This window comes from Strix uralensis, chromosome 11 (assembly GCF_047716275.1).
Source record: "Strix uralensis isolate ZFMK-TIS-50842 chromosome 11, bStrUra1, whole genome shotgun sequence".
Classification (NCBI taxonomy): domain Eukaryota; kingdom Metazoa; phylum Chordata; class Aves; order Strigiformes; family Strigidae; genus Strix; species Strix uralensis.
The window spans coordinates 1,411,762-1,425,659 of NC_133982.1; the positions used below are offsets into that span (position 1 = coordinate 1,411,762).

A 13,898-nucleotide genomic window follows, 5' to 3' on the forward strand; every position below is an offset into this window, starting at 1 on the left:
TGAGGAGACAAGCGACCGACATTATGCCCAGCAATTGATAAGCCAATATAAGGAATGCTTCTAACAAACTGTTATGACACACTGACCAGATCTGTCATTATCTCAACCCTTCGAGCCCCATGCTGGGCGCCAAAAAGGACTCTCGTGGTCTGAACTCAGTCGGCAGCCAAACACCATGCAGCCAGTCACTCACCCTCCCTCCGTCAGGGGAATGGAGGAAGAGAGTGGAGGGACACATGGAAAACTCATAAGTTGAGATAAAAAAAACACCAGTTTAGTGACTGTAACAAAATAAAACAATCATAAGAAAGTACAAATGGGTAATGCACAAGGCGATTGCTCACCACCCACCGACCAATACCCAGCCCGCTCCCGGCCAGCGATCCCGACAGAAGATCCCACCATTGCAAAACTGGAAGCAAGAGAGAACACACCTGCTTTATATCCTGAGCATAACGTCACGGGATATGGAACACTCCAATGGCCAGTCTGGGCCTGGCACTCCGGCTGTACCCCTCCCAGCTCAAGAAAATTAACTCTATCCCAGCTGAAACCAGGACACTGTTGTAGCAGATTAAAGACACTCTGTGTGGGAGAGAACTGGACACAGGCGAGCAAACGCTTCAGGTGAGCGCAAAGGAGAGATGGGGCAGTCTGGAGTGTTTCTGTCGGGATCAAAGCAGAAGGTCCGGGGTCTGTGTCAGGGTGTGTGAACCCTCCTGGACGAGCTTGAGGGTACAGGAAGGTCCTGAGGGGACATGATGGGGGCCTGGGGGCACCCCGAGAGGAGCCATGGCCCAGTGGCGAGCTGGGTCCCTACCCCCCGCAGCGGAACCCCTGCCCCACCCAGCCTGTGTGACATCACAATGTGAGCCCCCTTTGTGACACCCCTTTGTGACACCCCTCCGTGTCACCCCACGGCACCCTATATAAGCAGTGTCTGACAAGACGGGGAAGGGACAGGGCAGGAGCACAGTGAGGAGACTCCTGAGCACAGCCCACGTCTTTCCCCACCGCCCCCGGTGTTTACCTTAAGCTGAACCCCCCCACTGTCCCTCAACCTCTTCATTTTTGAGGATGGCAGAGAGACCCCCCAGCAGCCCCAGGATGGTTTGGGAGGAGGTGGGTGCTCCCCAGGAGAGCAGCTCTCCGCCGGAGCCCCACGAGGTGTCCATGGTCCAGCCGCTGCAGATCGGTGAGTAGAGGGCTCCCCGGGGCTGGCTCGATGCCAGGACCCCGTTTCCTCAGCATGGTGCCATTTAAAGCTCTTTTCGCTGTCTGGGAGGCTTGTTGGCGAAGATGGCGTGTCCTACTGACTCTTCCTTGTTTCCGTGTAGGTGAGACGCTGCTGGAGGAGAATCCAGAGCACCCAGAGCTCCAACAAAGACGGGATTCTGAGAGCACCTGGTTGCTTTCTTCGCTTGACAGCAGCCTCATGACAATGGTAATGAGCTCCCCCCTCACCGGGACCCTTGTCTGTGGCATCGGCTTGTGCAAGCAAAGGGTCCCTGGGATGCTTGAGCTGCTCAGCCATGCAGCACTGTCGGCATGCTCGAAGTGACACATCCCCCCCCCATCCCTCCTCCCGTAGGTGTTTGGCGAATACCTCCGGCTTTCTCAGAGGATGGATGTTCTCCTCGTGGCCATCGAGGCCATGACAGCAGACGACGTCCATGACAGGCAGATGGGCAGCGATGTCGTGGACATGGCCGTGAGAGCCCCTGCGTCTTGGATGAGCGATGTAAGTGCCCCGTGGCTGGATTGTCCTTCCGTGTCAAGATGTGTCAAGTCTTGTTCTTCCCTCCTGCCCTAACCCGGCTCTCTCGGGCACCCAAAACCATGTAAAGGCAGCAGGCAGGGATGGGAAGGGCAGCACCATCCTTACCCATGTCCCTTCCAGGTGCCAAAAATTATCAGATGCATCCACAAAAACGTGGAGCACATCTGCGCAGAGCCGGCCCGGCGCAGCCTGGACTCGCTGCTGCTACTGCTGATCAGGTGGAGCCCCAGGGAGGTGGTCAGGACCCTGCTGGACATCTCTCCAGCGTGTGACAGGTACCGACCCTGACAGCCTTGAGGGCTCCATCCCCATGGGGAGAGTGGCCCAGAGACTCTGGCTGCCAGACCCACGGAAAACTGCGGGATATCTATCCCTGAGGAGCAGGGCTCTCCATCCCACCACGCTTCCCCCTTCAGCCAGAGCTGGCCAAAGCAGAGCCCCTGCCCCATGGGGAAGAGCTCAAGCTCCTCCTGCCTCCCCGCGCACCCCGAAATGAGGGGGTGGGCAGGGCCGGGGTCCGGAGGAGCCAAGGCAGCCCGACTGACTGAGTTTGCTCTGGCTCCGCAGCGCTGCCATGGCCATGTGGGAGGTGATGATCTCCGTGCCCCAGACTTTGTGGACCGTCTTGTCGGAGCTGCTCGGCGTGCTGCAGGACTGCCGGCTGCGCAAGGTGTTCAGCTCTGCCACGGAGGACTCCTGCATCTACCCCTTGGCTGTGAGTGACCCACGCTCAGCCCCAGCGCTCTGCCTTCCTCCTCCTTCTCCTCCTCTTTCCCCTGCTCAGCACCAGCCAGACCCCTGTGCCACACGGTCAGGCCCACCCGTTGCTGGTTTGGCCCCACCAAGCCTGTCCTGGCACAGGCAGCACTTTGCCTTCTGCCCTGCCTGCATCCCCCTGCCCAGCTCTGCAGCCTGGAGACCCTGGGAAGGGGCAGAAACCAGAGTCAAGGCGGTTGCTGGTCCTGGGTCAGAGACATGGGGACTCTGAGGTGGCTTCAAGGGGAGAGGAGACACTTGCCATGGACTGTGATGGTGGGGGGGAGGGAGCCCTGCAGCTCTGCTGGTCTCTCACCACTGTCTCCATTTTAGCTCCTGGCCTGTGCTGACATTGACACGGAGGAGTTCAGTGCCCTGTACAAAGCCCAGAGGTACCTGAGGCGTCCCAGCCCAGTGATGCTCTCACTGGTGCTCACGGGCTTCATCACGCTCTCGAAAACACCTGAAACGGTGAGCGGGGGGTCGGCAAGGGGAGCCACATCGGCAGCCGGGGGCTGGGGCAGTGGGGGGTGTCTTTCACCACTTCACAAAAAGGCAACGGTGTGTTTCACACAGGCCAGAAAACTGCCGGTGCTGCTGCCTGACATACTGGAGACCCTGACAGATGCCAACGCCGATGTCAAGACCAAGGCTCTGGTGTTGTTCATCAACGTGATGGGTCACATGAAGAGAGAAGAAGCCAACCTCATCTCCCTGAGGCTGGTGGAGAAGCTCCTGCCCCTCTTCAATGATGTAAGGCTGCCATGGGAGCCTGAGCCAAGGCGATGGGTGCAAGATGGCTGCCCTTCAGTGCGGCCATGCGGGAAGCATTTGGGCAGGGGTCCCCCCCTTGCTCCTCTTGTGTAGCCTTTTGGGGCTCTTCCCCTCCCCGCTCCTCTTCCGGGGCCTTCCAGGGCTCTGGGGCCATTGAGCTGCAGCTGCAGATCTGGCCGACGGCTCCTGTGTTCAGGATCCAACCCTGGAGCAGCTCCTCCCCCATCAGCCTCGCTAACGTCCCTGCTCCCCATGGGCAGGGTGCTGAGCTCCTTCTGTCCTCTTCCCTGCCAGGAGTCCAGCCGGCTGCGGGAGCTCTCCATCCGCCTCTTCAAAGACGTGATAAAGACTGCGGTGGGGAGAAACAAGAAGAAAATGGTGAAGACAGTGCAGAGTGTCCTGCTCCCACTGTTCTTCTATACCAGCGACCAGATCGAGAGTGTGGCCAAGGTGCAGTGACCAGCAATTGGTGTCACAGGGAAGGGCGTGCTGACACTACGGGGGTGGCTTGGGAGTGAGGGACAGTGGGGTTGTGTGTCACTGCAGGGTCCCGCTGCACTGGTCCCACTGCTGCGGAGCTTGATAGGGAGGTGGGGTCCCCCCCGGCCCACAGGAAGGGTCCCTGCAGCGCCACCATGAGCAGGGCCAGAGAACCTGGCACAGACAGTTTCCTGCTCCCAGAGCGTGGGATGGCCCCAGGAATGAAGGGGGATCCAATCCCAGGATCACCCTGTCCCCCCAGCTCAAAGCCACGCCCAGAGCAGGAGGATGCCAGGTCTCCTTCCCTGGGCTCTGGTGCCATCTCCCAGCCTCTGCTTCTCCACAGGCTTCCCGGGACACCCTCCTTGCCTGTGCAGAGTTCCTGGGCTGGAGGAGGCTCAGCTCCATGGCCAAGACATGCCAGACACACCTGATCGGAGAGTGCTTGGTGAGGACAAACCCCAAAGCCCAGGGCTGGCTGGACGAGGGCTGCCCACCATGCCCCTGGGGAGGGCTGTGCGGCTCTGCATCTCTGTCCTGCTCCAGCCCTGCTGCTCCAGCTGCATCCTCTTCCCTGCCCTCAAGCACGCAGCCCCCAAAGACTCTTGTCCAGGAGACCCCGGCCCATCTGGGCCCTGGCAGTGGGACGCAGGGGTCTCAGCACCCCCAGCCCCCTCTGCCTGTGGCTCTCTCTGGCCCTCAGCCCCACGGGGCTCCTGGCTGGGAGACGGGAATCACTGGGAGGGAGCAGGGGTGCTGGCAGGAGGGACTGGTCCGGATGGCTGTGGAGGGTCCGTACCAGCCCCGTGCCCTTGTGCTCCCTCAGATAACGCACAACAGGAGCAGGGTGAAAAAATATCTGTGCCAGAGCCTGCCCTACCTGAAGGACCCTCAGGCCACCGTGCGAGAGGAGGCCGTCAGGTTCATTGGTGAGTCCCTGGGGACCCATTTCTGGCCGCCCAGCCCCAGTCCCCACTGGTGGGCTCTCTGGAGGTCTTGCTGGGTCCCACTGCCCTCGGGAGCTGTCCTTGCTGGGGGACAGCCCTGCCAAGAGGGAGCAGGGCTCTGACATTAGCTCTGTGTCCCAGGTCTTGCTGCGCGGTCCCGGAGGATCCTCAGCCAGGAGAGGCTGTGGGAGATCTGCAACGGTGAGTAGGGGACAGAGCCCGGGCAGGTGCTGCTGTGCCCAGCCCCGCTCCAGGAAAACGCTCCAGGGGCAGACGAGCAGTTTCAGGAGGTTTTCTTCAAGAGCAGTTTCAGAAAGTTGTTTGTGTCCCAACACATAGGTTAGCATATATCTTCTAGTAAGGTCTTGAAATTGGAGGAATTTTGTTTTCTCACCAGAAAGGAAGGGAATTTGTGGGGAAAGAACAGCTGTGTCCTGCCCCTTGCCAGGAGGCTGATGATGTCCAGACTCCACATTGTGATGCTCAGATCAATACACGGGCTCGTTGAGGGCACACACAACTCTAGACTAGCTCGTACGGCAAACGAAAAAATGACTGTGGCCTGGCCCAGTCCTGACCTCTTTTGTGTGTCGGGGGCACACGGGTCATTCCTGAGCAGCAGCTTCAGCCGCTCTGGTTGTCTCACCGGCTCCTCCTGGCCAGGGAAGGAGGTGGATGGGGCTGGCATGAGCTGGAGGTAGGTCCTGGGGGTCCCTACGGGCAGTGGGGGTTCATGTCTGTTCTGCTCCCTTCTCTCACAGCGCTCCTGCCCTTGAGGAAGGACACTGAACTCTCCGTCAGGTCCCTGGCAGCCGAGACCGTCTCCATCCTGACAACAGAGCAGAGGCTGATATCAAGATGGAGCCTGCGGTCGCTGTTCTGCTGGCCCTGGTGAGCCTCGGAGAGACCAAATCCTCTGGAAAAAGGCTGTACTGAATTTTTTTTTTTTAAATAAAGCTGGAGCCACAAGCCGCTGGGACTCCATAGCGTCCTTCCCACGGGGACCACTCTGAGTGTGCTGAGCAGGGTCCCCCCTGGCCTCTGCTGCTGCCCCCAGGACTGCACACCTGGACCCAGGGTGTCCCACGAGACCACAAAGCCCGGAGAGGAGGAGGAGGAGGGAAGCTTTAGCCCATCCTGCCCCTCCCGAGACATCTCAGGGCACGAAAAGGCACCCATGCACCAAGCTGGCATGTCACCATTTGTCCCAGCACCAAAATCCTCTCTTGTACTGGGGAGCTGGGCTGGTTTTGACTGGGCACTGGTTAGCTGCTAGAACTTTCTGGGGTCAAATTGGGGGATTCTGGGGTCCAAAGAGAATTTTGGGCAAAACAGGGAGGCTTTTGGTGGTGCTGGTGCAGATTTTGGGGTAAAACTGTGGGATTTTGAGATTCAAGATAGATTTTGGGATGAAAAATAGGATTTTTGGAGGTGCTGAGGCTGACTTGGTGTCAAACTGGGAAATTCTGGGATCAGAAGTGGGAGATTTGGGAGTAAAAAATGGGAGATTTGGGGGTCAAATGCGGGAATTTTGTGGTAAAATTGAGGGATTTGATGGTGAAACATGGATCGTGGGGCCATGGATGATTTTGGGGTGAAAAGGGGGTTCGGGGGTCTCACCCCACAGTGCCCAGGTGAGGGTGGCCCCGGTGATGGTGGCATCACCGTCCTCCATCCCCACAGCCTGGAGGACCACCCGGGTAGCCAGGGCGCCTGTCAGGGTCTGCACAGCGCCTGCCCAGTGCTCCCAGTTACCACCCAGTTACCCCCACCTACACCACCTCCCTCCCAGTTACCTCCCAGTCTCTCCCAGCACTGCCCTGACTCTTCCCAGTGGCCCCCAACCACCTTCCAGTGTCTCCAGTCCTCTCCCAGTGCTCCCAGGTCATCCCAGTGCCCCTGAGTTCCCTCTCAGTAGCCCTCAGCTGCCTCCCAATTACCTCCTAGTGCCCCCCAACCCATCCCCGTACTCCCAGTTACCACCCAGTTACCTCCCAGTACCCCATGCCCACACTGCCTCCCTCCCAGTTACCTCTCAATCCCCCCAGGTCCCTCCTAGTACGCCCAGCTGCCGCCCAGCACCCTCCAGTCCCCTCCCAGCACCCCTTCTGGTGACCCCCAGCCCCCTCCCAGTTCCTCCCAGTACTTCCAGTAGCACCTGGAGTGCCTCCCAGCACTGGTACTGGAGGTAGTCGGGGCTGACCCTCTCAGGGTACACCTGAGGCAGCAGCACCTGCTGAGGGGGGACACATGGAGGGGGGGTCAGGTACCCCTGGGACCCTCAGGGACCCCAAATCACCCCTGTGACCTCTCCAAACCCCATTTGCCCCCCCCCCCCCCCCCGCCTCAGTCCCTCCAAAACGCCCTTAGCCCCTGCCCAGATCCTACTGGCCCCCCAGTTCTCCATTTTTCCCCCCAAGATTCCAACAGTCTCCCCGGAACCTACTGGCCGCCCCTCCTCTCCCTTCTCCTCCAGACCGTGGAGCACCTGCTGGGGAACGTGCTGTGCCTCCTCCTCTGCCCCTCGGCGTGACGAGCTGGACACCAGCCGGGTCCCCGCTTCCCGCGCAGCCTCTGCACCCGCTCACAGCTGTGATGCTCCTCCTGCTTGGAGCGCAGGAGGGATCCACCCGAAGTAAATACCCAATAAATGGGCTTGTTTTAAGAAATCCTGTGTCCGTGAGCGTCTGGGCAGCACTGTGTTGGGGAATGTCACCCCTTGGCTCCATCTCCGCTCTGCAACAAACAGTTTGTTGTTGAATTTACGTTTGCAGTGGTTACACTCAGACGTTTAGTGCCTCCTTCTCTTCTCTCTCTTGTCCTGGTGGTCTCCACATCCCCTCCTCCCCGCCTCCTTTCCCACGGCCCTGACCACCTCTGTCCTTGCTCCAAAGGCCGCCGCTGAAATCAGCTGTTCCATCCCTGGGTCGGGCTCTTCCTGGCTGAGATCAACCCACCACACGTGGGTCCCTTCTTTCCTCAGGGAAGGAGCACAGAAGGCACAAACAAAAGCAATCCTGTTGGTAACGAGCAGAGTACCAGAAGGAAAGGGTCTCTGAAATTCAGTGATGTGTGAAAATCTAGACAATGTCTCTGTCCCCAGATGAGAATTAAAGCGTTATGTGGTGATTCGTACATGTATAGTGACCGATTAGAAGATTTTGCCACCTCTTGGGTGCCCGCTTAAACTACATCTCAAGTGAGGGGAGGTTGCTGCAGGCGCAGCACTGCCCTGCAGGTCCCCCGCACCCAGGAAGAGGGGGGAAGGGGGCCTCCCACTTAGGGCTACCCACCCCCTCAGAACCCCCTTTCCCAGGGTCCCCATTCCCCCCAGCACCCCAAAACTCCCATCGGGGGGGAGGGGAGGGGTGTTGTACACAGCGCTGCCCTAAGGGACCCAGGCCTCTGGGAGGGAGGAGGGGGTGGCCGAGGGGGGTCAGGGGGATTTGGGGCACAATCCCCCACCCCAAATTGCCAAATTCCACCCCCCCTGCTGCTCACCGAGGGCGAGGCAGGAGCAGACCCACTGCAGCATCACCGCAGTCTGGAGCTGGTGATGAAGGGAGAGCCGGAGCGGGGCCAAGTGAAGGGGCATGGCCGGGGGGACACTGGGACTGGGGGGGGGGGTCAGTGGGAGCAGGGAGGGGCACTTGGAACTGGAGAAAGAGGGGGGGCGGAACTGGGAGCTGCTGGTTTTAGTGGAGCTGGTCCCACCCTGTGTCCACCCCAACCCCTGCCCTCCCCTGGGCGGGGGTCAAAGGGTTGGATAACGGTGGGGCTTGTGCAAGTGGGTGTGCAAAGGCTGGGGCTTGTGTAAAGGCTTGTGCGAGCTTTGGGGCTCGAGAAAGGCTCGTGCAACGTTTGGGACTTGTACAAATGCATGTGCAAAGGCCTGTGCGAAGTTCAGAACTTCTGCAAAGGCCTGTGCAATGCTCAGGCTTGTACAAACGCGTGTGCCACGTTTGGGGATGGTGCAAATGCAGGTGCAACACCTGGGACTTGTGCAAAGCCCCGTGCAAGCCCTGGTGCGTGTCCAAGAGCCCTGGGACATGGGAGAGCAGGGATACACTGTGGAGCACTGGGGGGCACTGGGATGAACTGGGATGAACCAGGGGGCACTGGGAGTTTATTGGGTTATTAACAATATTAACAATATTCTCCTGTGATTCCTGACAGTGTCACAGAAAGAACTCTTCAGCTTTACCATTTGCACCTTGTCTGGATTCACAAAGAACGTATGGTAATTCCTAATAATTATGAAAATTAATCAGAAAATAATACTGAAGAAAGTAACAATCACAGCTGAACAACAGAGTTAAATAAAGGAAGGGATGAAATGAGCAAAAAGTGCCTCAGCTCTTGGAAGTTGTTCCTACACATCATGTGTGTATCCTAATCCTCTGAGAGATCAACATCAGAGGAATTCCAAATTCTCTTTCAATGTTATGTCTACGAGAGAACCCAAAATATTCTACTTCCTAAGGGACCGTATAACAAGTTAATTCCACGGCATCATCCTGAGGAAGAAAAGAAAAAGAAAACTAAAAGGATTTCAAGCACTGAATACGCTTTGAATAAAGATTTTTTAACTGAATAAAGATTTTTTAATGGAAAAGAGAAGAAAAAAGAAGCCTGGCAGCAAACAGTTGAGAGAGCTTCTATGTAACAGGGAGCATGACAAAGGCAGACGAACCAGGTCAGTATAAACCAGACAATTGTTTCTTCCCTTTGAGACAGAACAAACTACCACTATACAGATTATTGACATTTGAAAAAAAGCACTTTTTCCACACTGCAAGTAACTAGTTAACAAGATAAATGAGGGATTTTTTCCTATTTTATTGTATGATTTTTTCACAAGTCTTTGTCTTCATACCAGTAAAGGACTAAACCAACGGCCCCAACATGCCTCCTGAAACCAAAGTCCTGCCTTCCAGCATGTCCAAGCTCCTCGCATAAACATTGTGAAGGTGATGAACCAAACTGGAAACAAAATTCTGAAAACAGGAAGATGTCCCCTACCTTTCTTTACCATCTGTGAACATCCTACGGCTGTTAGAAGCCAGCCCTGCGGTGAGCAGGAGGTTGGGATCAGTTCCAAATTCCGTTAACCTGTGCACATTGAGATGGGATGTATCCTGCAGGGGAGGCGGGGTGCAAACTTAGAAAACTGAAAAAAACCAAACCTCCAAGGTACAGAAAGCATTCTAACACGGGAAGCAAAGCTGAAATGCCACCCTCGGCACACAGAGGTATAGATTGAATTTCATTCCACCTGCTGGTCCCTGTACGGCCCCTCCAACTAACCCGGGCAGACAAGTTCATTGACCTTTACACAGCAGCCTGCTCAGTAACGGGCAGGTTGGGATACTGCTGGACTTTGGAAAAGTCAGCTCCTGCTCCAAGGTCCCGAACAGCCTGGATCATCTCTCTGAAAGGGAGGAGGGGATTTTCCGCACCATCCTGATGTATCGCCGTTGGATGTTAATTTACTTTGTGACCTGTGTAAGGCGTCTGGAAGCAGAATATGTTCACTGAGATGGCAGATCCTAATGCGATACACCCATCACTATTTGCTGCTGTGCTTACAGTTAGCAAAGGCCATAAGACACATTCTACCAGATTAGGGGGAAACAAGAAACTAATGATTGCCCTATCATTGTCCTCTCTTCTTCCACTGAAGAGCTCAAACTGGTTTAAAAATTGGTGTCATTAGACCTGACTTCCAAGGCAAGAGGCACTTTATCACTCAGCATTGTTACCAGTGACAGAGCAGAGAGAGAGCGCAGCAAAGCTCCATGGGGAGGAAAAAAAAATTCTCAAGAAAAAGAGCAGAGGCGCTTTCATTCAATTTAAAACTGCATAGCCTAGCAGATACACACTGGCCAAAACTGACCTCGCATCTTTTAATGCGTAAAACAGCACTGAAGGCTGCCCTGCAATCAGACAACTACAGCTGGTGACTGAGCCATGACGTTAACCACCGGCGAGTCAGGCTGGGTAGACGGTCTCAGAGCTCTTCTCCCACCTCTGCCAACTAGTGCCACAGCAGGCAGAGCCCCCGGCAGGCTGAGGGCCCTGTGAGTGCCTGCACCCACCACCTCTCTCTGTCGCCTAAAAGCAGGATAACAGAACTTGTCGACACCAGTTTGATGCAGATAAGCAGACACTTCTTTATTAACGGCCGGGTGCACGGGTGAGTGCTCTCACCAACAACGCACACCAAGCGCAAGAACCATACACCTTATATAGTATTCAATCATACATATTCATTAGGTATTCAGACATAAACATAATAATTCCTGGAAATCATTATCATACTCCCCTCCTACTTCCGATTCTGCGCACTAAAGCTTAGAAATCTCTAGAAATGGGTCTGGGGTGTAATGTGGGTCGGTGGCCCATGAGTCGGTGGTCGTGATCTCCCCCTGCCGAATTACCTATTACCTGGTTTCACTGTTTCTCGGCAGAGATCTGTGAACTGTTACAGTTCATTCTCCCCAGTTCTCATTAACTTTGAGTTGTGGTACATCTAAGACATTCTTCACAATGTATTCTAGGTAATAAATTACTTTTGTCTAGACATCTCCATAACAACTTTAAACAGAATTATTTTCAATTATAAATCTAATTACCTAAGCAGTACCTAGGTGTACCTAGTAGATGATTACTGACCAGTTCTTCGGCCTTGGTACAGGGCTATACAGAGGAATTCATAGCAGCATTGGTTGTGGTTGCTGTGCAACGTACAATATGCTAGATCAATGTAAACATTTGACTCTACTATTTCTAGAACTCCTGTTTCTACTGATTTTAATGTTCGCCACACAAATCAATTTATATTTTTAATTGTAATAGATCAACAAGTGAACAAGTGAATCAGCAACTCGGCAACATCTCCAGGGGCCAGAACGAGTCTGGAGATTCAACAGATGCCCCCAACCTCAGGGCAGCACAAGGGAGAAGTCAAATGTGCCAAGTCCTGCTCAGCGTGCAGCCCCGACCAGCTCTGCAAGCGCAAGGAATGAGTTTACCCAGGAACTCTGGAATCCTCTGTTGTTTGATAGGGAAGCAACATCAGGGACTCAGGAGTCCTGTTGTCAAGCAACAAGAGGGAGAAAGTGGTTGACTGAAGAAAAACCTCCAGGTTTTGTGTTCCCTAAAACAATTATTTTCCCCAGGTCATGTCTGAGCTGTGGCCTCTCCTCCCACACTCAGTCTCTCTAAAAAAATAAAAATAGTCTGTCGGTCTCATACAGCAAGGCTCTTCTACAATTTATGTTTATTTCCATGTGCCACGATAAGACAGAATGAATGACAGGCTCACTCACTGTCAGCTTTTCATGTGTTATTTCACAGTTGACTTATACAGCAAGCTTCTGTACACCCAGCTGCTTGACATAAGTGCCCAGAGGTTTATTTTTCAGCCTGCCTAATACTCTTTTTGATCTTCTGGATCAGCGATATACAGCATAGACTTCAGTATTTATGATTTTAAGTCCTCATGAAACTGTGTTGCTAACTGATGTCTGCCAAGAAAGGCAGCTCAGGTCACATTCTGAACAAGATCATCTTAGAATCATTTTATATAAAATGAGAGCAACAGCAGCAACAACAGAAAAGCACGCAAGAGTGGAGGGAAAAAGTGAGCCTCGAAAAGTGAGCCAAGATTTAGCAATGACCTTAAAGATTCAATGCAGCAGGAGAAAATAACCAGAGCATGTGCCCTGCCACAGCCTCTCCTGCCAGACACTACAGGAAGGTAATCTCAGAGGACCCTGCTAATGGCTCTCCAGCCCGTTACACAGTCAATGCAGTACAGGAATCTACAAAACAGGGGGTCCCCTGCATAACACTTTATTCATAGGCATTCTGCTTTTTCTGCTCTGCTGCTAACCTTGCTGTCAATCTCAAAATGATTTCTGGAGTTTCTGGTCAAGATCAGCTTGACCCAGCTGATCAGGAGCCTTCGGTGCTCACCATGTCTGCGCATCATCCTCTGATGTGGCTGTAGCAGAAGACTGCCTCTCCTCCCGTGTGGAGCAAGAAATCATCACCACTTTCCAGGAACAGAAAAGCCCCAGGAGGTGGCAGGAGCAGCCCAGGCAGTTTTTCCCTTGGGCTCTGTCTGCCATTAGCGATGGGATTCAACCATAAAATGGCTCCTTCCCCCACACCAATATCTCACCCCGTGCCGCAGTAGGGATGGGAAGCTGCTCCCAGTGCCCAGCCAAGGCCATCTGGCAGCACAGCAGTTTCCTTTAGGCCTTTCCCAGCAATCCCAGTCTCATTCCGGAATCCATCGGAAGCAGTTTGTAATTAAAGGTACCTGCTGGAGATACCTCCCGGGCTCAGGGATTTACAGGGAGAGAGGCAAAATGGAATTAAAACGGCCAGATGAGGCTGGGTCGCTCCTCCACCAGGACAGTGCTGAAGGACGTTGCCTTTCCAGCCCCAAACCGCTGCTTCCCCCCCCCCCCCCCCATTTCAGCTTTCCCCGGGAATTCAGCACCAAGAGCCACCGGACAGCCCGAGGGGCATGAAGCCGCTTTTCTGTTTTGTTTTTCCCCTTTTCCCCCCCAAACCTGCCGCCGTTCCAGGGTCCCGCTGTACTCACCCAGAGCGGCTGCTCCCTCACATGGGCCGGGCGAGGCTCCCTCCTCCCGGGGGTCCCCACGGGGGTCCGGAGACGGCGGGGGCTGGGGGGGGGGCAGGACGGAGCAGCGCTCCGCTCCCTTGGAGGGCGCCGGGCGTGGAGGGGGCAGTTTCCCCGCTGCCCCCTCCCGGGGCCGGGGCTGTGGGGGCGGCAGGGCGGGGTGTCTCGGCGCGGGGCTGGGACGCAGCTTCTGCCCGGCAAGGGCGGCCGGTTCGCCGCCGCCGGCACCGAGAGAGCCGCTCTGCTCCGCCCGCTCCGCTTCCCCCGCCGGCGCCCGGGGCTCAGCGTCCCGCCCGCCCCGGGGCACCCCCCGCCCACCCCGCCGCTCCCCCGGCCCCGCCGCCGCTGCCGGCCGAGCCCCCCCTGCCAGCGCCGGGCCCGGCGGCAACCTCCGCGGCTGCTGCCGCCGCCACCGCCGCTGGGATCGGGCTGAGGGGAGGGGCGGGAAAGGAGCCCATTGGCAGCTGGAGGGGAGGGGGCGGGGCCAGCAGCCCCTTTAGCACCG

General features: G+C 55.8%; 1 protein-coding gene and 1 long non-coding RNA gene across 2 annotated transcripts; one reads left to right on the plus strand and one right to left on the minus strand.

Moving 5' to 3' along the window:
• Positions 1 to 3,273: 3,273 nt before the first annotated feature.
• On the plus strand, positions 3,274 to 5,632 carry LOC141948419 (maestro heat-like repeat-containing protein family member 7). Its single transcript, XM_074880829.1, has 6 exons — positions 3,274 to 3,289; positions 3,605 to 3,760; positions 4,137 to 4,238; positions 4,617 to 4,719; positions 4,879 to 4,938; positions 5,499 to 5,632. Exons 2-6 carry the CDS (start codon positions 3,686 to 3,688, stop codon positions 5,630 to 5,632), a joined length of 474 nt encoding a protein of 157 aa, XP_074736930.1. The 5' UTR covers positions 3,274 to 3,289; positions 3,605 to 3,685.
• LOC141948333 (uncharacterized) lies at positions 3,355 to 13,653 on the minus strand. The gene is made up of 3 exons (XR_012630436.1): positions 13,355 to 13,653; positions 7,184 to 7,473; positions 3,355 to 3,659 (listed from the first exon to the last, which is right to left on the minus strand). It is a non-coding gene; the product is annotated as an uncharacterized LOC141948333 (long non-coding RNA).
• Positions 13,654 to 13,898: the final 245 nt, after the last annotated feature.

Excerpts from the sequence above, each read along its gene's own strand:
- LOC141948419 (XM_074880829.1), top strand. The coding sequence starts at position 3,686 with ATGGTGAAGACAGTGCAGAGTGTCCTGCTCCCACTGTTCTTCTATACC. Across the intron at positions 4,239-4,616 it reads ACCTGATCGGAGAGTGCTTG|ATAACGCACAACAGGAGCAG; the intron begins GTGAGGACAAAC and ends GTGCTCCCTCAG. Across the intron at positions 4,939-5,498 it reads GCTGTGGGAGATCTGCAACG|CGCTCCTGCCCTTGAGGAAG; the intron begins GTGAGTAGGGGA and ends CTTCTCTCACAG.